The sequence below is a fragment of the Nomascus leucogenys genome, chromosome 16, assembly GCF_006542625.1.
Source record: "Nomascus leucogenys isolate Asia chromosome 16, Asia_NLE_v1, whole genome shotgun sequence".
Lineage (NCBI taxonomy): Eukaryota > Metazoa > Chordata > Mammalia > Primates > Hylobatidae > Nomascus > Nomascus leucogenys.
In genome coordinates, this window is record NC_044396.1 from 2,481,437 (window position 1) to 2,507,149 (window position 25,713).

At 39.8% G+C, this 25,713-nt stretch overlaps 1 protein-coding gene across 1 annotated transcript in view; it reads right to left on the reverse strand.

The window, feature by feature from the left end:
- The window catches only part of SULF1 (sulfatase 1), a 162,515-nt gene that overhangs the window by 88,210 nt on the left and 48,592 nt on the right, over nt 1–25,713 (reverse strand). Inside the window, exons 3-4 of the mRNA XM_030795160.1 lie at nt 6,958–7,030; nt 6,423–6,654 (exon numbers count right to left, since the gene is read on the reverse strand). Coding sequence (XP_030651020.1) covers nt 6,423–6,594 — 172 coding nt within the window. The 5' untranslated portion in view covers nt 6,595–6,654; nt 6,958–7,030. The remainder of the gene's footprint in view (nt 1–6,422; nt 6,655–6,957; nt 7,031–25,713) is intronic.

Below are 25,713 nucleotides of genomic sequence, written 5' to 3' on the forward strand. Positions count from 1 at the left end.
TATACACCTGGCTTCCTAGAGAGATACTTCCATGTGGATTACAGCATTCATGGTTTGAAGAGTGACAACAACAAGCAAACCCAGCTCTTACTGATTGTGGAGGGGTATTTGTCAATGTCATTCTTTTATGATGAAGTAAGGCTAATGCTTTAAATATTTAAGTTGGTTGTATTAGATACTTCCCTGCCATTTTCACATGCCAACAGTTGTTTTCATAGTAAAGTATGAAACATGAAACAGTGACATTTCCTTTATTAAAATGCCTGTATGATCTATTGAATATTCTAATTCTAAAAGCATAAGCATATAAAAAATAAACAAAATTAAATGGTATTTTTTTTCTACCCAAATTATGGAATTGGCAAGAAAAAAAAAGATGTTTTTTACCTAAAACCAAAGGGGGAAAAGGTAGTTGGGAGAAGAAGGAAAAAAAGAGAAGATAATAAATTAGTCTGGAATGTTTCCAGATCACTAAGACTCATTATTTCCTCCTGGCCCCTCCAAAAGAGCACAAGGCCATTAAAAGCTACTTACAGCAATGGAAGTTAACATGCCTACAGGGCTACACAGATAAGGTAGGCAAGTGAGGGCAGCCAGGTATAAGAAAAGTCAGAGAGTTTTTGTGTCTTTTCGTTGTTTTACCTTTGATAGAGACATGGTTTATAGAGCTTTTCCTGACTATAAGAAAAACAGCAGTATGGTCAATGATAAATGGCACCTGCACCTTGGCATAAGTATTGAAGGACAACACAGTAGTGGGGGATCCCAATGTCTGAGAGCAGCTGCAGCTCCCCTTCAAACATCTAAGTGATGACTGCTTCATGGGAATACAAGCCTTCATTCTTTTGAATTTTCAAGAAACGTCAGAATCTGATTTTTTAATATGTTATATATATTATAAAATATGATTTTAAAATATTGGCTTAATTCTGAAAAGTATGCTCATCAAACAACACACATCTGTGGGCTAGCTCTGGTCTGAATATCTTGTGTTCTGGCTTCTGCTTTAAATAAACAAAGTATCTCCATGTACTCAGAGCTTCTCTCTACATATGATCTAAGAGAAACATCAGGTCGATGTTACTGAGATGTTCCTGTCAGGCCAATTTCCTAGGAATGTAAGAAATGCCATATTGAGTCAGATCAATGGTCTAATCTGCTCAATATTTTGTTTCTCAGAGTGGCACCAAGGGCCATTTGGGAAAGATTTAGAGCCCAATTTCTTTGATGCTAGGCTCAGAAAGTTAGAGGAGTCCCTCAAACATTTTTTATTTTCTTCCTTCTGATTTATAAAATATCTCAAGTGTAGGGTGTAACAGAATAAATAATGCATCTCCTAGCTTTAACAAAACTTAACATGATTATATTCTTTCAAATATATATTTTTTCAGTTTTGAAATAGAATGTGAATGTACTGATGCTCTCGGTCATCACTTTTTCCCCAGTGGTAGCCATTATCCTGAACTTTATGTTGATCACTTCCCTGCGTGTCTACTTAGCTTAAAAAATTGTAAATCTTCCACCCATTATTCTAGCCTAAAACCCTAAAGTACTTACAGGTATAGGCACAACCTGAACAACTTCTTAAGTTGTGGGAAAAGCAAATTCAGAAGTAAGGGGACCATGGTTAAGCCATTTCATCTTTCCACAGGCTGTTTCCTCCTGGGATGATGATCTTTGTCCCCCACCCAACTCATGTGAGATGGCAATATTCATTCACAATAATGTGAACAAAATGTTCTTTGGAAAAAGATAAAGTGTTATCCACATGCAAGGTTCTAGCACTTTTATTAATGAATTCCTTATGTGTCTTACTCCCTTTACAGAGTAATACTTTATTTGTCCTGAAAGCGAAGGGAAGGGCTCCTGCTCATAATGAACTAATACTTTCCTCCCTGGCTCGATTTTATAAACTTTGACTATAGCCCTTCTCAGCCTTCATCTTTCTAGATAAACAGATAGGATTGTTTTATGCTTTCCCAATGAGAAAAGTATTCTATTAGAATTTTCATAATTGTTCTTCTAAGTCTTTACTAAGTCTGTTACTTTCTTTTTGGAGGCACAGTAGCCAAAATTGCCTACAGCATTACAGGTGCAAAAAGGTTTGCATTAGGTGAAGATTTATTAAAGCACTTGGCAAAGAAAATTGCACTGGAGTAAAAAACAAAACAAAACCTAACCATATCAAAGTGACAATGAGATAGCACTTCATGCCCATCAGGATGGCTGCTATTAAAAACAAAGCCAGAAAATAACAAGTGTGGGCACGGATGTGGAAAAACTACGACACTTGTGCTCAGCTGGAGGGAACGTAACACGGTGAGTTGCTATGGAGAACAGTAAGGTGGTTCCTCAAAATAATAAAAATAAAAGTATCATATGATCCAGCAATTCCACTTCTGGGTATAGCTCCAAAATAACTAAAAGCAAGGTCTTGAAGAGCTCTTTGTACACCCACGTTCACAGCAGCATTATCCACAATAGGGAAAAGGAGGAAGCAACTCAAATTTCCAACAGTGGATGAATGGGTTAAAAAAATGTGGTACATATATACGATGAAAAGTTATCAGCATTAAAAAGGAAGGACACTTTGACACATGTTACAACATGGATGAGCCTTGAGGACATGAGGGTAAGTAAAATAAGCCAGTCATAAAAAGATAAATGGTGTATGATTTCACCCATATGAGGTACCTAGAGTAGTCAAATCCACAAAGACAGAAAGTAGAACGATAGTTGCCAGGATTGAGGGAGAGAGAAATGGGAGTTGCTGTTTAATGAGTATAGGGTTTTACTTTTGTAAGACGAAAAGAGTTCAGGAGATGGGTTGCACACCAATGTAAATGTACTTAACAGTACTGAACTGTACACTTAAAAATGGTTAAGATGGTAAAAAAACAAAAACAAAACAACCAACGCCCAAAATCTAGAGCAATAATGTTCTAGAAGGATTATGAGCACATTACAGAAAAATGAGGAAAAGTCTCCATCAGGTGGGAACCACTACCAAAAGCATGACTCTTTTTGTTTTTTTTTTTTTTTTGAGACGGAGTCTCGCTCTGTCACCCAGGCTGGAGTGCAGTGGCGCGACCTCAGCTCACTGCAAGCTCCGCCTCCCGGGTTCACGCCATTCTCCTGCCTCAGCCTCCCGAGTAGCTGGGACTACAGGCGCCTGCCACCACGCCCGGCTCATTTTTTGTATTTTTAGTAGAGACGGGGTTTCACCATGTTAGCCAGGATGGTCTCGATCTCCTGACCTCGTGATCCGCCCGTCTCGGCCTCCCAAAGTGCTGGGATTACAGGCGTGAGCCACCGCGCCCGGCCAAGAGCATGACTTTTCTGCCAAGAAAGGAGGTTTTTTCTGGACCTCCAACCCACAGTTCACTGTGGTTCCTAGTCATTTTGTTTTTGCCCGTGGCCCATCTTCTGCTTCTGTTCCCTCTCCCAGAACCTAAAATATTATGCATTTGCAGATTGTTTTTAGGAGGTGCTTAATAATTATTTGTAGATGGCTGATTAACGGAAGGGATAGTGGTTAAATATGTAGCTGTGGAGACTCAGATCTAATACAGGTCTGGGTTTCACAATTTACTTGCTCACCACAAGCTACATGACTTCTCTAAGCCTCATTTTTCTCATACCTAAATCAAAGAGAGAATAGTAACTGCTTCCTAGAGTTACTGTGAGGGTTAAATAAGCTAGTTCTTTTTTTGTTTTGAAACAGAGTCTCGCTCTGTAGCCCAGGGCTGGAGCGCAATGGCACGGTTTCGGCTCACTGCAACCTCTTCCTCACGGGTCAAACGATTCTCCTGCCTCAGCCTCCTGAGTAGCTGGGATTACAGGTGCCTGCCACCACGCCTGGTTAATTTTTGTACTTTTAGTACAGACAGGGTTTCACTGTGTTGGCCAGGCTGATCTTAAACTCCTGACCTCAGGTGATCTGCCTGCCTCGGCCTCCCGAAGTGCTGGGATTATAGGTGAGAGCCACCACGCCCAACTAATGAGCTAGTTCTTAGCATGTTATCTGGCTAGAACATCAAGGAAGGAGTTAAAGGCAAATATGTAGGAAATATCTGGGTGGACTGAGCCTGGTCTATAACCCTTCACCACGATATTCACATGCCTCCAACAGAAGGCAATACTTGGTAACTGCTCAGAAAATATTTACTGGATGAGTAAATGAACTATAGGACAAGGCTGAAAATTTGAATTTTGTTAAAAAAATAGTTATGAGCAATTTCTTAATATATTTTAAAGACAGTGCTGTATATTGAAGAGGTAGATCATGATGAATACTTTTATTTATTTCCAGGAATTTTAGCTTGTTTAGAGCCTTATGGGTCAATTTCAAGTTAGTTTAGTGCCCACTATATTCCTGGACACTAGGAGTGCATGAGGAGTGCAACATAAAACACACCCTTGCTCTCTGGTTGATCTTGGTCAAGTGGAAGGGACAGGCATGGAAGGGTATGGTGGAATGAGCACCATGCTGGAGTCATGTTCTTGGGGTGCAAAGGAAAGTTCCATCAATGCTGCTGGAGAGGAGGGTGGTTTCGGTTTGGGAACACCAAGCCCATGACATGAACTGGGTTATGAAGAACAGGTAGGGTTTCTCCAGGTGGAGAAAGAGGAAAAGGCAGAGGGGACGAGATGTGCAAAGGCATGGATAGAGGCGAGGGGGGTGAAGCCACCAGACACCTTTGGGGAGATGGCAATTGTGCTTATTAAGCATGGAGTGAAAGTGGAGGAAAGGGAAACAGCCTTGGGGACAGGCAGGGGCTGCGTGGCTCAGAACTCATTTGCCCACAGAGGAGAAGGGCATAATCTCATGGCAAAGGGAAACTACAGAAGGGACTTAAGCAGAAAAGTGATCTGATCAGAGAGATACTTGAAAGATAACTCTGGCAACTGAGTGAAGGGTGGGCAAGAGAGGCCAAGACTAGAGGAGGCAGGCAGGCCAGGTGACAAACCAGTGAGGGAAAAACTGGGAGAGATGAGAGGATCCAGAGATCTCAGCTGTAGCAAAAGCGATGGATGGGTGAGACGTTAAGGAAGGTGAGTTCAGGTATGAGGTCAAGCAGAGGGCAAGGATGTGTTTAACATTGCAATCCTCATGCGGAGACTGTGCTATTAACACATTAGGCACTAAACTAACTTGAAATGGACCCACAAGGCTCTAAAAAAGCTAAAATTACTTGCTCTGTAAGTGAATGAAGACATTTAAACCACCACTTACACACATACTAACATCATATGTGCTAAATACATACTCATGTATGTGTGACACCTTTCATTTTGGCCTGTCGCCTGAAAATCAATACCCTTGTTAAAAAAAAAAAAAAAAAGTTGGGTTGACTCCGCAAACCAACGTCAACAATAATAACCTCTGCTGGCTTTTTAGCGCATTTGCTTCCAGCTGAACCCAAGAAATTAACTTTACTGGGACCCCACCGTCTGGTTTCAAGTGGGAAACCAAAGTCCCCTTCCATGGAGACCAAGTGCCAGCATGGAGAGTTTTGTCCTCAAGAACTTGAGCCGCAGGAGCTCGGTAAAGAAGCCCAGCATGCTCTGCTAGAAGATTCAGCTACCAGTCAGGTTGAATGTGATAGCTAAGCACAGCTGGGTGATGCCTGAGAGCAAGGAATTTGGGTTCAGGAAAGGAAATGAGGAGTGGTAGTGACAACTTCTAGGGGCAAGCTTTCTATCTGCCTTGCACTAGGTGGACTAGAAGAATTGGCCCTCGGCTTATGAACAAGACCCTAGGGCTGGGCCATTGAAGATGGTGAGAAGATAAGAAACCCAATCAGATGATATAGAAGGTAAGTTAGAATCACTAGATCTTGGCAGGCTTTCTGGGTGCTCTACAATTAGCCTAGGCAAGCTAAATAAAAAAGCATCATATCTAAGGTAGTAGTAAGTGAATTCTCTACCAAAAGACATATAGAACACTGCAACTTTCAATTACCTAACAATTACTATAACAAACTGTGAATAAGTAATCCACTCTAATAATGACAACCACTGAAAGTTCCTTTAGTATCAGTCCATATTCATATCCATTGCATAGAATTACAGTCACATCCTCATACTCTTTGGAACAACTTTGCCCAAATATTTTTACAAAGTCTTAACTGAGAGCTTTCAATCCTTTACTTCTATAGTCTTCAGTGCTGACCCTCTTTCTCCATTGTCCTACTCCCCCAGGCCCCTTCCCCGACCATTTCAAAAACATAACATCAGAAAAGTAATGCTGAAACACAAACCAAATGCCTTATGATCAATACAAGTTCATTGCATAAACCAGGGTGTTGGTTAATGTACAATAATTAAGTGCAAAACCTCAAAATGTCTTCTGATAATTCTGAGACTCGATAAATCATCTGAACAAAAGAGACTAACAAGTGAAGAGTCCAGTGTCTCACCCAGCTCCACATCTTGATCATCGGTAAGCACAAGAATAATGTTGGGTCGGATGTTTTTTCGTTCCTGCTGTATCCGTCCTCTGAACCTCGGGGATCTGACAGTCGAACAGAGGCTTCCCAGCAATTCTGTGCCCAGGACAGCCAAAACCAGAGCACAGCAAGAATACTTCATTGTATTTTGTCCAATGTTGCAAAACTGACAAAATGTCTCCGTCTCCTGATTTCTGGAGTTCTGGGCAGTCAGAGAAAAACGGAGACGGTGAGACTAAAATGAAATCCAAACTCCAAGCACAGTTGCAGAGAAAGGGCTACAAATAAGTCAGTATTGGCACATAAGCTGGCAGAGACAGGGTTGCACATGAGTCAGAAATAGCAAACCCTCACAAGTGCTGGGTAGTTTTTTAAGCACTTGATTATTTTGCAAATTCACTTTTGTCCTTTATTCTCATTCCAACTTTTCCTATTTCAATTCATTGCCAAAATAGAATTTCCAACACAGAGCTCAAATGTAAAAGCTTCTGACAAGAGCTAATACCTTGAATTAGGTATCCTGGTTGAATAATCAATCTCTATTCTCAGAGGTATTCAGAACATCTGCAGATAGGGTCCTGGAAGGGGGAGAAAAAAATACAAAGGAAATATCAGTCAATGATTTTAAAAACAGATTTTCGATCTGAAGTAGTCTCTTGCAACAGCATATTATATGTGTATATATTATATATATTTTTTCTTCTGTGCTCCAAAAGGGAGGAACAGAAGGAAACAACTTTCAGAACTGCTAACAAATGATTCAAATGCTATCTTCATTTCATAATCAGCTCCATAAAAGGGTGGTAAGGTATCACCCTGCTCACACTCTGACAGTACTTTACACATCCCCAACAGAGCTGACGATCGATTAGGAAGAGCCAGCAGTGCCAGGGAAGCCACAGAGCATTGGGAATGAGTGTTTGCATGTGGGGAGCAGATGGCACAAGGGGCGTGTTGGGGAGTGCTGACTCACCTGCGTGTGACACTGAGTACCTAGCAAGCAGAATGAAACACACACCTGTCATTTGTCATCTGCATTATATCATTCACTACCCCAGAGAGTCTTTTCTGCTGACAAAGACTTCACAGTAAGTGACTGGGACAATTTTTTTCCAGCCTCTGAAAACCTCCTCACTGTCCCCCAACAATCAATCACCAGAAGGAAAATGTGCTTCCTCCGTGCAAGGCTGGTTCCTCTGTCCCGCTCATGTCCTCAGCTTGTGCGGGCACCTACATGGACAGAGCCCTCTCTCGACTGTCAGTCACCAGGCTTGTTGTTGGTGAGACCGGTAAGGCACAGATAGCACGGGGGTTTCGCTTTGTCGCAGATCTTAAACCTGTGAATCTAAATGATTCATTGGCCTCGAGGCTGGAGTTAGCGGCTACCCTTCCACATTAAAAAATAAATAAATAAAATCCAGAAGGGTGAGCTGCAAAGTCTTTGCAAAGCTGCACAGAAGGAGGCTTTTGAAAGGGTTGGAAAAATGCCCCTCTCACTTTGGAACACTAACCTGCTGAAAGCTTTTCTCTTGGAAAGATAGCAAAGGGCTCATTAAAAAAATAAAATCTTTCTCTCATATGTCATGAGGGAACATCTTTATGGGAATTTAGGCTGCCCTAAAATTAATTAGATAGTAGTCTGTTTCATCAGCCACTCAGTCCCCATACACCTGAGAATGTGTATGTTGATCTGCAACAATAAACTGGCATTGGATACGTAGCCATAACTAATTAAGTGTAAGCATCACATAGCAGGAGGAAAGGGCTCCATCTCTCAACTTCATGCCCTTAATTCTGGAGGGTGACAGGGGGTAGTGAAAGAAGAAAGACTGGATATTGTTTACCCCTACCATACACATTATTTTGTTTTACAGAAACACACACACGTATCCCCATTATTTTAAACTTTATGCGCTGTTTTGTAAACAGTTCTAATGCTTTTCACTCTGCAGCCTGTAATTATACTGCAAGAGAGAGAAAGAGACAAGAAGAAATCGGTTTTTAAACAAAACTCTAGTGTCTGCAGCGAGGCAGTCCTGACTACATTATCTGCAACAAACAAGCCAGCTCCAATTGATAACGCAGCTCTGTAGAAGTCACTAATGTAAGATTTGGTGCTTTCTTCTTAATAACTCAGGGTGATTCCACAGTGATTGCTGTGCATGCTGAAAACTGAAAGCCTGCAATTATTCTGCACTGACTGGTTTCTGTGCATTTGTTTTAAATCGTGAGAAACTTGATACAGGCATGAAGGGACAGGAAAACTAAAGTAATAAAATGATAAACAATGGCTTGTTCTCAAAAAGCATGGGTCAGGCTAAATAGTTAAATACAGAAATTTCTTAGAGGTTGGTTCTTTAAGTAGCAAAAACTGCTCACCTCTCAAAGCCTGCAGAGGTGTGTGAAGGGAGAGTTTGTGAAGAGGGCCTTTGTGCATTCACTATACTGTAAACTGTAAACAAACCTCTGCTGATGGTAGCAACCTGGTAGGAACAGTTACAGGCTCACTGCGTTAGACAAACAGTGGCATTCGAGTTTAAATAATCAGCAATACAAGAAACTGAAAGTTCCCGACAATTCAGATGCTGATAACCTTTGCTGGAACCCAATCAACATTGCTAGTTATTCTTTTCTTTATCTTATTTACTTTACTTCTTCCTTTAGGAAAAAGCAAATTAGCTTTAATGATACCTTTGTATAAACTACATCAAAAATCATTTCCTAATATGGAAAAGAGAGAGTGGTTTTTTCCTATGAAGTGAACTTCCCTTCTGGTGAATGAAAAGTGCAGAAAAGATCTACATTTTTTTCTGCCACAGTTTATCTTTTTTTTTTAATTAAAATTTTTATTTTTATTGACAAAAGATAATAGTATATATTTACGGGGTTCAATTTGATGTTTTGATATATGTGTGCATTGTGGAATGATTATATCAAGCTAATTAACATGTCTATCTCCTCACATGCTTATCTTTTTTTTGTGGTGAGAACATTTAAGAATCTATTCTGTTAGCATTTTTGAAACATACAATTAATTCATTGTTATTAACTGTGGTCACCTTGCTGGGCAACAGATCTTTAAAGTTTATTCCTCCTGTCTCACTAGAACTTTGGACCTTTTGGTCAGCTTCTCCCCACCACCACCAACATTCAATTCAGGGAATTCATACCTACGAGGATTTACATTAAATGGTCAAGAAAATTGAATTTTTTGACTAGTCTGGCCAGCAGGAGTCCTCTCTCTATCTCACCTTCCTTCACTAAAACACACAAAACATGCCACTCTAGAAACACTGCACACAGACAATTCTTTATTCAAAAATGACCTTTGAAAGCCTGTCATCCTCTTACTGCCTGGTTTCCAGCTCTAGAAGGAAAAGAAGTAAAGAAGGGAAAAAAGTCCTGACAGACAAAATGTGGAGCTTGACAGAAAAGACAAGGATGCAATGTTTGAATTGGATACTTTGTGGTGGACAACAAGAGTCCTTAGAGACGAACAATTTGTCTTGAGAAAGAGTAGAAAATGAAAGAAATGTAGAAAGGTTTTTCTCACACATACAGAGTGAGTTTGAAGAACAGTGTTCTATTCTTCACCAATCAAGACCAGGATATAAGTTGCTTTTACTCCAAGCCATAAAATGAAAACAGCAGTTGTAGTTATGGTCAATTGGTGTGGAAAGTTTACAAGACTTTGTTTAGGGTGGCTTACGGTGGTCAAGCCAAACTATAAAAGTGGCATTAAATGTTTTAAGCCACACGTAAAAGAAAAAGAAAAAAAAAAGACTGGAAAGATGTCCAGCCAACTGGATAGAAAGTATAGGTCACATACGTTTGTTCCACAATACCCCAATCTAAACCAAAGCCCTGTTGCTCCCAAAGGTTTAAGGGGACCTCTGTCTTCCCCAATCCCCCTTTTGGCTGGGCAGCTTGGTGCTAGGTCTCTAGAGGGGATGGTGGCCAATATATCAAAAGCATCTTGCTTTTGTCCACAGCAGCAATGTCCAAAGTATAGTTTGGGACATCTGGAGGAACTTGTGACCTTTTTGGGAGGTTCATGAGGTCAGAACTATTTTGATAAGAATACTGACACATTATTTGCTTTCTTCACTGTGCTGACATTTCTACAGATGGCATAAGAGCAATGGTGGGTAGAACTGCTTTCCGCTTTTGTCTTAGCATGAATTATAAAAGCTTCACATATAGTAAAAACAAACAAATGAAAACAACAACAACAAAACCAGCTTCACTTAAGATGAAGCAGTAAAATCACTAATTTTATTAAACCTTGACCTTGAGTACACATTTTTTCTTTTCACTGTCGTGTTTTCTGAGATAAGAGGTTCACACAAAGTCCCTTGGTGGCTGGGGGAGTATGATGGCTGTCTTGAGGAAAAGCATGAGGGTGGCTGAGCTGCAAGTTAAAAAAAAAAATGAAACAGTACTTTTACTTATAAGAATTTTTTGAACTTGGATATTTGGCAGACATTTTCTCAAATAATGAATGAAATGAGCCTATCATTTCAAGGGAAACAATTGACAGTGTTTGTTACCAATGACAGAAATCTACCTTTCAAGTTAAAATTAGAATTCTGGAAAACTTGTATACTACACTTGGCAGACTCCCAATAAGTAAAACTTTTTCTGATGACGATGGGAGTGATGTTAACAAATGTTATTTTTTGATATTGTAAAATGAAATGAGTCAACATTTAGAATATTTGCATAGTTCAGTGAACCAAATTTCCCAAATAATCACAGTGCTACAAAATCTTACATGAGTAAAAAATTCATTCGAAGTACAAGATGACCACTGGATTCTATTGTAACAGAATGAAAAGTTCATTGATATGGCTTCAGATTTCTTAATACAACTAACCTTTAATGAATTATCACTTGCCAAGTTTTGTTGTAGTATCAGAAAATATCTATGAGTATCTGAAAAAGCTATTAAAATGCTTCTACTTTCCAACTACTTATTCATGTGACTCTGGATTTTATTACTGTACTTCAGCCAGAACAGTGTATTTCAACAGATTGAATGTAGAAGCAGAAATAAGAATTTGACTTTCTTCTTTTCAGATAAACATTAAAGAGATTTGCAAAAATGTAAAATGAATTCATAATTTATTCACAATTTTTTTGTTTGGAAAGTATAGTTATTTTTTATAAAATATATCATTTAGGTTAACATGTAATAGATTTATTATTTTCAAAAGAATCAAATATTTGAAAATGTTCTCAGTTTTCACTTCTAAGTATTAATAATTATAATTCACATAAAAACTGTTGGGGCAAGGGTCTTCAATAAATTTTAATTATATAAAGGGATACTGAGACCAACTAATGGGTTTGAGAATTGCTGGCTTATAGTGTACCTTGTTCTATAGTTAAGCCCAGACTCTCACATTTAAGGCTGTAGGTCTGGCCCTAGTCACAAGCTTCTCATTTACTTTTTTTCCTTAAAGCCTTGAAACTGTCCTCAGTTCTAAATGCCTGGTCTCAGATAAAAGTTGTTGATGAGTGATAAAATTCTGTGTTTTTTATTACCCAAGGATAACACAAAATTTTACAAATGAATGCCCACGCATCTGAAGTATGCAAGGGACAGGGTCAGAACAACCCACTCGCCACAGAAATAAACCTCTCTAGGATGGGGCAAAAGAATTATTTCTAGTACAAATCAATGGCACTTTATAGTTAGGCCAGAGAAAAAAGGGACACCATAACCAGTTGAAACAGCAGGGGCAGGGGAGATTATGCAGTTATGCGAAGCTGAATTTAGCCAGAACACACTTAGATTATTGTCAGAGGCAAGCAAAGTAGAATTACACCAGCAAGAAGCTGGTACCCACATCTCATCCTCCCATCCCACATTGCTGTCTACATTCATTTCTTAGGATCAGTTAACATGGCCCTTTCCCCTTAATTTTGGCATTTGAGTCTCCCAGAGATTACTTATTTTCTTTAGAGTAAGCCTTCAGGATGTGCTGTCTTCTTTATAAGATATGCGAATCCATGAAGAAGCTAATTTCTTCTTTTAACAACCCCACAGCTGGCAAGTTCACCTACCGTTAATCTCTAGAAAGCCTGTTTCCCGGTCTAATTTATTACAACTCCAAGCAAAGAAGATAGACAATCATCCCCTCCAGGTGTAGTAACACTTTTATTCTCCTCCAATAATAAATCCTCTTCCAACAAACAATAACAGCTGAAAAGTGTGTGCCTGTGACCTGGAGCGCCTGTGGGGAAATATTTGGCTAAATGATGAGATCTTCCTTTCTCCTCTCCTTCTGCCACCCAACACTGTGAATCTTGAAATTGGAAGGAATCTTCAAAGCTCATCTATTCACACAGTGGTGAGTGTTGGTTATCCCTGGTGTATGGTGAGGGAGAAGGACAGATTTTATTTTTTGGCTTAATTCATGTATGTATTGAATTTTTTCAGTAATCTGTTGCATTACAAAACATAGAAATAAATAAACTTAAGTTTTCTAGGTTTTCTCTCTGTCTTCTGAGGGAGGAAGAAAATAAATGGAGTTGAAGATTGAGAAGGATGCAGTGAGAGTTGAAGAGTGAGAAGGATGAAGTGAGAAATGTACCTTTGAGACTCTGCCTCATAAAAGCAGGAACTAAAACCATATAAAAACAAGCTTCCAAAGGGCATTTTAGAGAATGCATAAAGTCCAAATTAAAATTTGTCCAGCTTCTTTCAGATGAAATTAACAAGGCAAAGGAAAACAAAGTGATCTAGATATTATGAAAACCACCAGAAGAACTCAATATTCCTGAAGCATATGTTACAAAGTGTCTAAAGGGACTAACAATGGTCATTGGTGACCAATTGTGGTCCAAATGATCAATGGTTTCAATGGTGGCAGTGAGATCCATGAGAATGAGAACAAAGAGACAACTGGATTTCCAAAAGAGGAGGCATTGGAAACTTCAGGTAAAGTGGATTTGCATGAAATACTATGCAGCCATAAAAAGGAACAAGATCATGTCCTTTGCAGGGATATGGATGAACTTGGAAGCCATTATCCTCAGCAAACTAACGTAGGAACAGAAAACCGAACAGCACATGTTCTCACTTATAAGTGGGAGGTGAATGATGAGAACACATGGATCCATGTGGGGGAACAGCACATGCTGGGGCCTGTTGGGGGGTCTTTAGGGTTGGGGGAGGGACAGCATCAGGAAGAATAGCCAATGGATGCTGGGCTTAATACCTAGATAATAGGATGACATGTGCAGCAAGCCACCATGACACACGTTTGCCTGTGTAACAAACCTGCACGTCCTGCACATGTACCCCTGAACTTAAAATAAAAGTTGATGAAAAAACATAAAGTGGGTTTGGTGGAAGGGCAGCAATATTGTTAAAAAGAACTAGAATGTGGTCTTGGGCATCTTAGCTAGGTCTTAAAACATATGGTTTATTACATTACATTTCATTAAATTTGCTTTTGGTTTTATATATTTATGGCTTATTTGTACTGAAGTACCTTGAGATATTGCATTAGTCAGCAGAAGTAGTTTGTTGCAATAACAAAGAAATTCCAAATATGATAAAAGCATATTTGTCCCTCATACTGCAAGTCACACATAGAATGGCAGAGAGCTCTGCTCTGCCCAGCCATGCATGGATGCACACTGATGGGGGCAGTGTTGTCCTGTTGCTGCAATAACTAGACCAAGAAGCAAGAGAAGTATAAGCTCAAGAATTTTGCAGGAGCTTTTCAGGGCTTCAACCTGGAAGTGACCCAGTTCACTTCTAACATTTCATTGGATGAGACTAGTCATGTGGCCCCACTCAACGGCAAGGGCACTGGAAAATTTAGTGGACCAAAGTGTTTGCTGAGCACTAATGTCTATGCCACAAACATTACATTTCACTAGTACCCCATGTCTTTCTCTTTCTCTACACACACATACCACACACACACACACACACACATACACGTGCATATGCCCACACACATACTTAAGATATGTGTATAAATATATGTACCCACACGCAGACACGTATCTCAAGTAACGAAGAAACATAATCTTTCTCACAGTATAAAGTTCAATCATTCTTAGATACTAAAAATATACTTTCGACAGATTTGGGGATTTTTTATACATGTTTCGTTTTAGTCTGTTTTCCTGATGTACATAATCTGGTGCAATGCAAAAATTTTTAAAGTTCCACAATTCTTGAGATACATTTAAGTTGAAGTAAATATTTTTAAAAAGACAATTAGATGGTATATTTATGTTTTGAAAGCATTTCTGGAAACACTATCTTGTACTATGAGAAATGGTTTCGAAACATAAATATACCATCTGAAAATCATTTCTCGAAATACTATCTCGCAGTCGTATGTAGGAAGAGGAACACCTGACTTTACTATATAAATGAAGCTGCAGTCAAGAGAACCCCATTGGCATACTTTTTTTTTTTTTGAGATGGAGTCTTGCCTGTTGCTTAGGCTGGAGTGCAGTGGCGAAATCTTGGCTCACTGCAACCTCCGCCTCCCAGGTTCAAGTGATTCTCTTTTCTCAACCTCCCAAGTAGCTGGGATTACAAGTATGCACCACCACACCCAGCTAATTTTTATATTTTTAGTAGAGATGTGGTTTCACCATGTTGGCAGGCTGGTCTCGAACTCCTGACCTCAAGTGATCTGCCTACCCCGGCCTCCCAAAGTGCTGGGATTACAGGCGTGAGCCACCGCACCCAGCCCACTGGCCTACTTCCTATGCTATCAAGTTCACTGCCAATATAATGCTCTCTTAACTTCTTTGCAGGGCTAAACAGAGCAGGGTGGGGAAACAAGTTCCTTCCTCCGTCCCTTGGCCTCCTGCAGAGGCAGAGAGAGGACCAGGAAAGCAAGCTCTGGGAAACAGTGTGAAGGAGGCATTTCAAAAGACAATTCTAGTTCCTAGCTCAAGGCAAGTTGTGGAGATCAGCTGTATTTTTTTCAAAATGTATTACTTACAGGAGAACCTTAAAAAAAATCAAATATCCTATTAAAGCCAATGCCTTTGCTTGGAGACATTTTCAAGGAAACTTTAAAATGCAGATTAGTTTATGTATGAATTTTTTTTTTTTTTTGAGACAGAGTCTTGCTCGGTTGCCCAGGCTGGAGTGCAGTGGCGCAATCTTGGCTCACCGCAAGCTCTGCCTCCCAGGTTCACGCCATTCTCCTGCCTCAGCCTCCCAAGTAGCTGGGACTACAGGCGCCCACCACCATGCCTGGCTAATTTTCTGTATTTTCAGTAGAGATGGGGTTTCACCATGTTAGCCAGGATGGTCTCAATCTACTGACCTTGTGATCCACCTGCCTCAGCCTCCCAAAGTGCTGGGATTACAGGTGTGAGCCACCGTGACTGGCCAATTTCTTTCTTTCTTTCTTTCTTTCTTTCTTTCTTTCTTTCTTTCTTTCTTTCTTTCTTTCTTTCTTTCTTTCTTTCCTTTCTTTCTTTCTTTTGAAAGACTAACAAGAGATACAACAGGAGATTTCTAAAACCATAATTTTCCTAAAATTTATAGATTCAAATAATGAATCTGTAGTGTCTTGAAACTTTATGACATCTGTGTTAGTTTACTGGCTGGACAGAAGTTGGGAAATACTTTAGCTAATAAAAACAGCATTTTATTCTAATATTACAAAAGAGTAACCTTTATGAAGTTTTATGCATAAGAATTTATAGAATGAAAATTTTAAGAGCCACATTAGCATCCTAAACTGTTACTTATCTTATACATAAAATAAATCTTCCTGAAAAGGCACATATTATGATCTAGGTCCATGGACATTTAAGGCAAATTTACACTTACTGTCACTGTGGAGTATCTTTATAAATAGATATTTATAGGTGGACCAGTCCTTAGAAATCTTCCGTACAAACACCCAACGGTGTTCCACTTCCAGAATCTATTTTCTCACTCATTACTCTACTTTGTTTTAAACCTTCATTTCTCAGCATACACAAGAACAGCACTTGTCACACAAAGGAGCTGATATAATTAAACCGGATGATGGGCCCCACAAGTAAAGCCAGCCATTCATGAAAGCTGGTCACCAGAGGCCATTTCAAACAATGCATATTTTAAAGTCATCTAAAGTAATCCCTTCTCTCTACTGATTTGGTTTCCATGAAGTCTTAAGCACATGTGTGCTGCAAAAAGGGGGTTTATTAAAACCTGATGTGATATTAGAGATTACAGTGCAACAGGGTTGGGCTGATTTTAATATCTCAGTCTTCAAAAAGAAAAGCAATCTTTAATAATATTTGCAAGCTTACTAAAACATCATGCATGGAAAGGAAGATAGATGATGTTTATTAATTAAGGAAAAACAAAAATAAAGACTGCACTCATGTTCTCTTGATTAGGGTATATATAAAATTTGCATAAAAATTGGGGGGAAACTAAAACAGTTTTCAATGATGGGTGGATTAGCCAAACACAGCAACTATTTCCAACTATAGTGAGGAGCTTGGTTTATTTGGAAAATGCTTTATAAAGTTGTGAATCTGAAGCCTAACATTCCCTTGGCTCGCTATGGTGAAACATGAAACGTGTCATAGAACAACATTTGTCAATTTCAAAATATTAATAGTTGCCATCATTAATAGAAGTCTACTAAGTCTGGCTGGCTGCAAAGTTTACCAGGGCTCCTAAAGTTTACTGAGGCCTCCAGTCCTGGTGGACTTCTAGATGTTTTGTTGATTTGCTGGTTCTCTCTCATCTTTCTGTTTCGTAATTGTATTTAGTTTCAGTCAGGGATGAAAACACAAAGCCTTGGATTTGACATGCGTCTGGTCCTCCATATCAGGATCTCTTGCATACAGCATATCCTTGAAGTACACATGAAAGGAAAAATGTAAATGATCATAAACTGTTTTTGCGAGATCATAAAAAATGATGCTCTGGCACGCAGGCCATCTGCTTTCTGCTTTTTCTCCTTGGAATATGGCTTCTGGGAAGAGATCGTATATGAGAAAGGAGGTTAGCAAGCCTGACTTTGGAAAGCTAATGTGAAGGAGGTGTTCTGCAAAACACCTTGTGGAATCTCGATGAGTCTGAAAGGGATCTTAAGGTTCACCTCCATCAACCTTTAATGAATAAAACTTCTCACTCATCAGTGAATAGTGTCCCTGTGTAGGTAACAAGGGACCCACCAGGCCATTAGTTTAGGGTGAGATTTAAGATTAGGAAATTCTCCCTTTTATTGAACAAAAATCTTCCTTCCCCTCTTTTCTAGATGCTTAGTCATGCTCTATTCTTCTGAGCCACACAAAATAATTCTATTTTTTTTTACATAACAAATGATTTAAATAATTCAAGATTGTTTCTATCTAACTCCTAAATCATCTCTTACAAAACATAGCTATGTGGTGGTTTACTGGTAATTATGGGAGAGAGTTGGAAGGGATTATTTTTAATGTGGCCATTGGTTGGTTAAGTACTTGATCAATAAATCCTATAAAACTGTAGTTACACAAATAGCAAGCCAGCATATTTAATGCCCATCTGGCTCAAAGGGATTTTGACTACTGGACTACTGTAAACCAATGGTTTCCAAATTCACTAAGAAAAATGTCCTTATGTACCACTATTTTCATGTTTGGACTAAATCCAAATCAGAAATCTTCCAAAATTTGCATAGTTAAATTGCTAATTAGTTTTATTGGAGAATAAAGCCAGGCAAGAAAGATGAAGATCCAGGCTAGAGTCATAATCTAAGTACTGATTTTTTTTAAATTCCTTAACAACTTATTGATTTCCTTCTGGCAATTAGATTTTGAGGACGCTTTTCTTCCCAAAAGAAACATCTTTACCACACTTGGCTTCTAACTTCAGAATACTGGACACTTTAAAAGAGCTACGCAAGAGAAGAACAACCCTTAAATAAAGGCCCTAGGCTCAAGTACTTAATTCATAACGTGGTGTAGGGGTTCATCAGGATCACCTAGAGGTCTTGTTAATTACTCCAGCATTTTTGATTCTGGGATGAGACCTATACAATTGATTTTTTTTTTTTTTAGACGTAGTTTCACTCTTGTTGCCCAGGCTGGAGTGCAGTGGCGGTGATCTCAGCTCACTGCAACCTCCACCTCGTGGGTTCAAGTGATTCTCCTGCCTCAGCCTCCTGAGTAGCTGGGATTACAGGTGTGCACCACCACGTCCAGTTAATTTTTGTATTTTTAGGAGAGACAAGGTTTCAGCATGTTGGCCAGGCTGGTGTCGAACTCCTGGCCTCAGGTGATCCGCCCGCCTTGGCCTCTCAAAGTGCTGGGATTACAGGAGTGAGCCGCTGCTCCTGGCCTTAAAATTGCATTTCTAGCAAGTTCCCAGGTGATGCTGATGGTGACGGTACTGGTCTAGAGTACAGCGATCAACCCACTAGCACTAAAGAAAGGAAAAGTGAAGCCCAGCCAAGCAGGTGTTGCAAGTCTCTTCCATGAAGGCTGATTTCCTCAGACCTTTGCATGGGCTGAAGCAGCTAAGCATTTAAAGACAGGATTATTGATACCGCCAATTATTTTTGTAGCTGACAAGGCTGTTTACGATCACCCTTCCCAGAATTGCCAAGAAGGCAAACATGCCAACACACAGTTTATCCTAGGCATCAACAGCTGAAGGAGTTTTCCATGGGAGAGCCTTCACCTCCTTCAACAAGTATCCAGAAGTGTTCTTTTGAGTGGCTTTCAAATGACCAGCTAACATCTCTTTCTACGTACTCTCTTTCCATGTCTGAAGGAATAAGGTTGCTCAAATTCTTGACATATGTGAACTAACGGACTCTGACAGGGGCCAGAGCAATGCTGGAGTTTGTTACATTCATTAAACAACGGCTAAGCTTAAAGATAGGTTCACCACTCCCAGGCTGAAATTTCCATCTTAAGGTAAATTATTACCACAGATTAAGGAGGCAGAGTGAGTTACTTGGCTTTTGTTTTCATAAAGCCCTGACTCAGTTTACCAATTCTGTTCAGCCGTATCTGCCAATTGTCCTCTGTGGGCCTTTCATCACCTATAGCCTCCTCTTTGAGACAGTGGCAGGTGAATATAGTTGCAGTAGGAAACAAACTTCGAATCGATTAAACAATATGATCCGAAAAATGTATCAAACCACCATGATAGGAAAGACACCATGACATTAGGTGCTCCTGGGAATGCTGAGCTGAATCCTTCATCTCACACCGTGGAAGAGTAGGGAAAGGGATGCGGCCACACAAAGTGAGCTGGAAAAGTGGGGCAGGATTCACGGGGACCAGGTGCAGTGGGCTGAAATTGGGCCAAGGTCATGTTTGCAACTTTCCAAATGACTATCTACCTCAATTCTTATCGTAGCAACCCCAAATTGGGAAAAGTGGTCTGATACCCGGTTGAGAAGGGAAAACAATTTTGGAGCCCTAGTTTTCCAGTTGCCTGACTTCAGGAAGTAACTTCCAGCACCACATGGACTAGTGCCAGACCGAAAGAGTTCACGTCTGGTCTTCCTTCCTTCTCTCTTTTTGCTCCCTTTTCCCCTCACCCCCTCATTGTATCGCCAGCTCCTCCTTTATTCCTCAGATCCTATAGCCCCATTCTGCCCCCTGACTGCCAAAAGTCCCTCACCATTCCACCTTTTTCTTTTTGTTCTCCTGAGTTTCCAAATTCCCACAATTTCCAAGATGTGGATGACACTCAACTCTTAATCAAGAAGCAAGAATTTTTGCTAATATCCATTGAGCACGTGCCAGTACTAAACCTTTCATAGTCATTAGTTCAATTTATCATAGCCACAGACCGATGAAGTAGGAACTATTTTCACTCATTTTTTTTTTTTTAATGAGAAAACTGAGATTCAGGGAAGTTCAGGGATCTGTTCAAGATTACACAGTAAGGGCAGAACGGGGACCACCCCACATCAAAGTCTTCCTTCATAAGTGTTCTGTTTTTGTATTTTCTCTTGAAGCGCATTTTCACTCTAAAAGATGTTGTGTGCCTAGAGAATTTCAAACTGGCAAAATTAATGGGGAGAAATTTTGGGGGGCAAAAATGAGCTTCAGGTGAATCTGCTACCGTGCCTTACAGTATCTCCCCAGGAGAACAAAACAGGCCATCAGTATTGCAGCCACACACCACGTACAGCCCCCCTTTCATCTTCCAAACAGAAGGGAACCCCTCAGAACTCAGTAAAACAAAGAGTTGTTGCTGGGTGAGAGAGTGGACTGGCGTGGTTAAACATGAATATTCAAGACCACGAGTCACAGCTCCATGAATTCGAGGGTCTCCTCTATTTGTATGTAGCATTGTGGAGTCGCAAGACAACTTGCAATGATTAATTAATCCTTGGTGACAAGGCAGAAGGTGAAATAATTTGTGCATAGTCACGCAGTCGGTCATTCTCAGGCTCCGAGTTAGTACTGGGGTGCTTGGTTTTCCAGAAACAGAAAGCTGTCCTTAACCCACACCTTAATGAGTGACATCATCTTCAATATCCCCAGTCCATGAAAATTCCATCCTCTGAGATCCCCCTCCCAACCCACTCCCAGCAGGACTTGTCTCCCCAACATCAAGGAGACGAGGCCAGGCATCCTGGCTTGTGGGATGCAGGAGGCACAATCTAGTTAACACATTACATTTGGCTGCTTGTGGCTGTTTTCTCACCATCTCAAGTGCAATTTTAACTGAGGCTATTCACAGTAATATCTCAATTATCTATCACAGTAGGGGAAAAGAGGGTCTCTAGATACGTGAATTTCCATGCTGCCTTACTTGAACTATTTAAAAGTTCCAACTTAAAACAAGCAAATAAAAATAAAATATTTTAAAGCACACGGAATTTGCACAAGGAACCCCTTAAAGCTCACAACAACAACAAAAGGGTTATTTCCTGCTGTTTCATGGAGGGGGCAGTGGCTCTGTGCTGCTCTGAGCTGTGGCTCTTCTCACTCCAGGACTTGGGCTGAGGCGTGGCATTGTCATGGCAGAAGCAGGATTGCTGATGGAAACTGGGAATGCTGTCCAAAACATCTGCTTACACAGGGCATCTGGCACACCTGCTGACCTGCCATTGGCTAAAGCAAACCATAGGGTCGAGCCCAGGGTGGGGTGGGTATAAGTTCTGCTCTCCTGGGAGCCCTGGGTGGGGATGTTGATTCCCTTCACTTCTCTGGTTTGTGTGTGTGTATGTGTGTGGGGAGGTGGTGACAATCATTGGGGATTGTGACAAAATCTAACATATGCACTTTCAAAAATTAATTATATATTTCCTGGTCTTTAAAGAGTACTGCAGATGATGCCACTATTTTGTTTTGGCTCTGGGTCATCAATATTAACATCCAAGTCTGGGCACAGTGGCTCATGCCTGTAATCCCAGCACTTTGGGAGGCCAATGTGGGTGGATAACTTGAGGTCAGGAGTTCAAGACCAGCCTGGTCAACATGGTGAAACCCTGTCTCTACTAAAAATACAAAAAAAAAAAATAAAATCAGCCAGGCATGGTGGTGCATGCCTGTAATCCTAGCTACTCGGGAGGCTGAGGTGGGAGGATTGCTTGAACCCGGGAGGCGGAGGATGTAGTGAGCCGAGATCATGCCACTGCACACTCCAGCTTGAGCGACAGAGCGAGACTCCGTCTCAAAAAAAAAAAAAAAAAATTAACATCCAAAGTGCTCTAGGCTATGATTTTGACTTTTTCTAAGGGATACTGGGATGTGGAAAGCAGTTTGCCCAATACATAAATGACACCAGACCGACACTGCTTGAAATTCCTTATGGTTGCTTTTCATAGTATTGTTTTTACCTCCTTTGTTATCAGTGATCATTTCTAGTTATCATTGGCATGTTTACACTTGTCTTCTAATGTGCTAGGGAGAGTATTCTCCCACCTTCTCCCTTCTATAATAATACATGAGGGAGATACCAGGAGGTGGCTTGTTAGACCTCATTAGATCCATGTTTAAAATAAAAATGAAGACACGAGGGTCTCTCTCAAGTCCTTTGTGTATGGGCATGGTGGCAAATGCTTGTGTAGGGGGGCATCCTTGGTTTATTAGAATTCCGCTTGCTTTTGCTTGTGTTTTCCTGTTTTGCTGACTGGTTGAGGGTGTTAGATAAATGAACTTAGAGAAGATTGAGCTGGATTAAGTTCCAAGCACTCTTGCTTTGCCATTTTCCATATTTAACAGATATTTTTTCCCAGATATTTGACTAAGCATTAACACTACCTGCAATTTGTTCAATTCCATTTATTCTAACTTTGAGAAACATTTTAATTCAGCAACTCTTTGTTGAGCACCTATATAAGGCACTTCATCAGGCTCTACTGAGATAATGAGAAAAGAGTCCTGCCTTTGAATGGAAAGTCATATGCTATGCTATGTACAATACACTTTCAAAATGTGTTGGTGACTCCCTTCACTCTAAAGCTAGAGCAGACGGCACACTTTGAAAGGCCCCAGGGCTTCCTGGGGTGTGTGTGATACTCTCTGTGGGTTGATATTACCCTGAACAACACAGTGGCGTGCAGCGCTCATGTTTTTCAAATGAAAACAAACCCCACAGAGCCATATTCGCCAGTCAAGGTAGATGAAAGTCAAAGGTTTCCAACTTGGTTAGTGCACAACTATTTCCTAGCTAGCATTTTCCTCTAATATAGATTAAGTTTTCTTCTGAAGCCTGACCTTACATTGATAATAATTGAACTGTGAACCAGATTTTTCATATGCTTAGGTGGTTTCTTATATCTCAAATCCCAGGGGAAGATATTTGCTCTTTCATGGATAAAATAATTCCTTCTGTGTTCACAAGGCATCACAGTTCAGGAAAGTATTTTGGTATAAGTCATCAAATTTGCTCTTCACGACAACTTATATGGGAAATTAGAGCAGGTGTTATTACTCCTCGCCCACCCCACCCCACCTCCTCCTGCCCCAGTAGCTTGAGAAAGCATAACCTGAAATTATATTCCGGTCTTCTGACTCCAAGGCTGGTAGCCATTTTCCAACATAAATCAATTATTTTCCATTTCTATCTTGTTGTTTTATAATTGTCAGCTTGGTCATTCATGGATATAGATGGTAAAAATATATAAGCTAATATAATGTACAGACAAGCAAAGAAAAGATGTATTTGCACTGGTTTCAAACCTTTTCATTGCTACTTTTCACAAAACTTACACAACTAGAATATTGGTTTCAGGTTTACTTACTCTTTCTGCACAAACCCACCAACCAGTAAAAATACAAAGAGGTAATGACTTCCCGAGTAATGAGAATATAGTGAGTTAAAGTGTTAATGCTGCTTCCTAATAATTTTAGCAACATTATGATGTTGCTCAGAGTACTCTTAATAGACTCTTATGTTTTAAAAAAGTATGTGAAGAACAATATTTTGGTAAAAATATGTCTACTAAATAGCTCAGATTAAATAACTCGAGGATTAATAATATAAGGAAAGCCTTGAAGACACGTTGATTTTAACATTTTAAACAGTCTTTTTACAAAAACGGATTAGAAAGTTAGATTGATTATACTACTGAAAATGCATTTGTACTTGACATGAAACTAAAAATTTTAAATAGAAAAGGACTGCTTTATGGGAATTTAGCGTCTTTCCTGTGGACAGCAGCTGGAAAGCTTGTAATTTTCTAGGTAGGACTCACGGGGGAGAGGGCAGCAGAACGTGCTGCATTCCTGGAAATTCACCTCAGCTTGAATCATAGCTTTGCCTGACTACGGGGATAAATATAGACGACAAAATAGTTTTCCATACAATAAAATGATAAGGCACAACTTTATTTTGTCTGATAGCAACGGTCTGTTTTCTCCATACTGTGAACTCATCTCACTTCTGTTACCATTTGAAACAATTAAATTTTCATTTTTTTTGCTGTTGTTGAGTCCTAAATGATGTAGTGCAAACTGCTAATTGCCTACCTCAGCATTCATTGTCTTTTTTATTTACAACAAGATCCCAATTTTATTTGCAGTGGCCAGCTATAGGTGACATTTCTTAGTTGCCCTAGCAACTCTATGTGCCCACAAGGCTGATTTCTTTCCAGTGACATGTAATGAAAGGATTGTGTGGGACAGTTCTATAAAAGAGTGTGGAGGCTGGACATGGTGGCTCACGCCTGTAATCTCAGCACTTTGGGAGGCCGAGGTGGGCAGATCACCTGAGGTCAGGAGTTGGAGACCAGCCTAGCCAACATGGTGAAACCCCGTCTCTACTAAAAAGACCAAGCATAACATAACATAACATAACATAACATAACAAAACAAAACAAAACATCAGCTGGGCATGGACTGAGGCAGGAGAATCGCTTGAACCTGGAAGGTGGAGGTTGCAGTGAGCCGAGATTGTGCCATTGCACTCCAGCCTGGGTGAAAAGAGCGAAACTCTGTCTCAAAGAAAAAACAAAAACAGAAACAAACCAAAAAACAAAACAAAACAAAACAAAAAAACAAAAACAAAAGAAATAAAAGAGTGTGGGTGTCCATTTGTCATATGTCATGACTGGAGTTTCTGCAGCCAACTTGGACCATGAGAAGTTCTCACAGATGGAATGCTCCATCATGTAGTAAAGAGAGAAAAGAAGCCCAGGTCCCTAGTGGCTAATGTCCCAGTCTTGATGCCCTGACTCTGAATTTTCTTTACTTGAGAGAATAAAACCTTTAGTCAATAACGCCCTATTTTGGTTTTTGCTATGTGTAGTCAAATACCCAATTACATCTCCTAACTAACCCTACTGTTTTTTCTCATTCTACAACCATTCTAGATTTAAAATGTTAGGACAACATGGCCTTTAACGTCAGACCAGAAGAGCTTGGTTTATATTTGAAACAGGACAAACAATAGCAATATGGTAAGTGCTATGAAATTGATAGAGGCAAGTGGGAACAAGAAATTCTCTCAACAGACATTATACTCCGAACTCTACTCAACTAATATTTAAGGCAGTTTCAGGTTTCTGGGTCAAATAAAGAATATTAGGAATCTCTCATGAGCCATAGAAATGAAAAAAAAAAAAAAAGGATTCCTTTATCTTTTTATAACTTTTTAGGATTCAAGCATATTTTATTGTGCCATGAATTGCTCTTTAGCTTCTTTAAAAAACAACAACAATGAAAAGCCTAGAATCTTCACACATGCAATCTACTTGGACTCTACCTGAGTTTTCCTGAAAGAGGTTAAGTGGTAACCCCCAAATGATGGATTTTCATATTTTATATCCAAAAAAAGAATTTCAGTATTTTCAGAAAATATTGCTAAAAA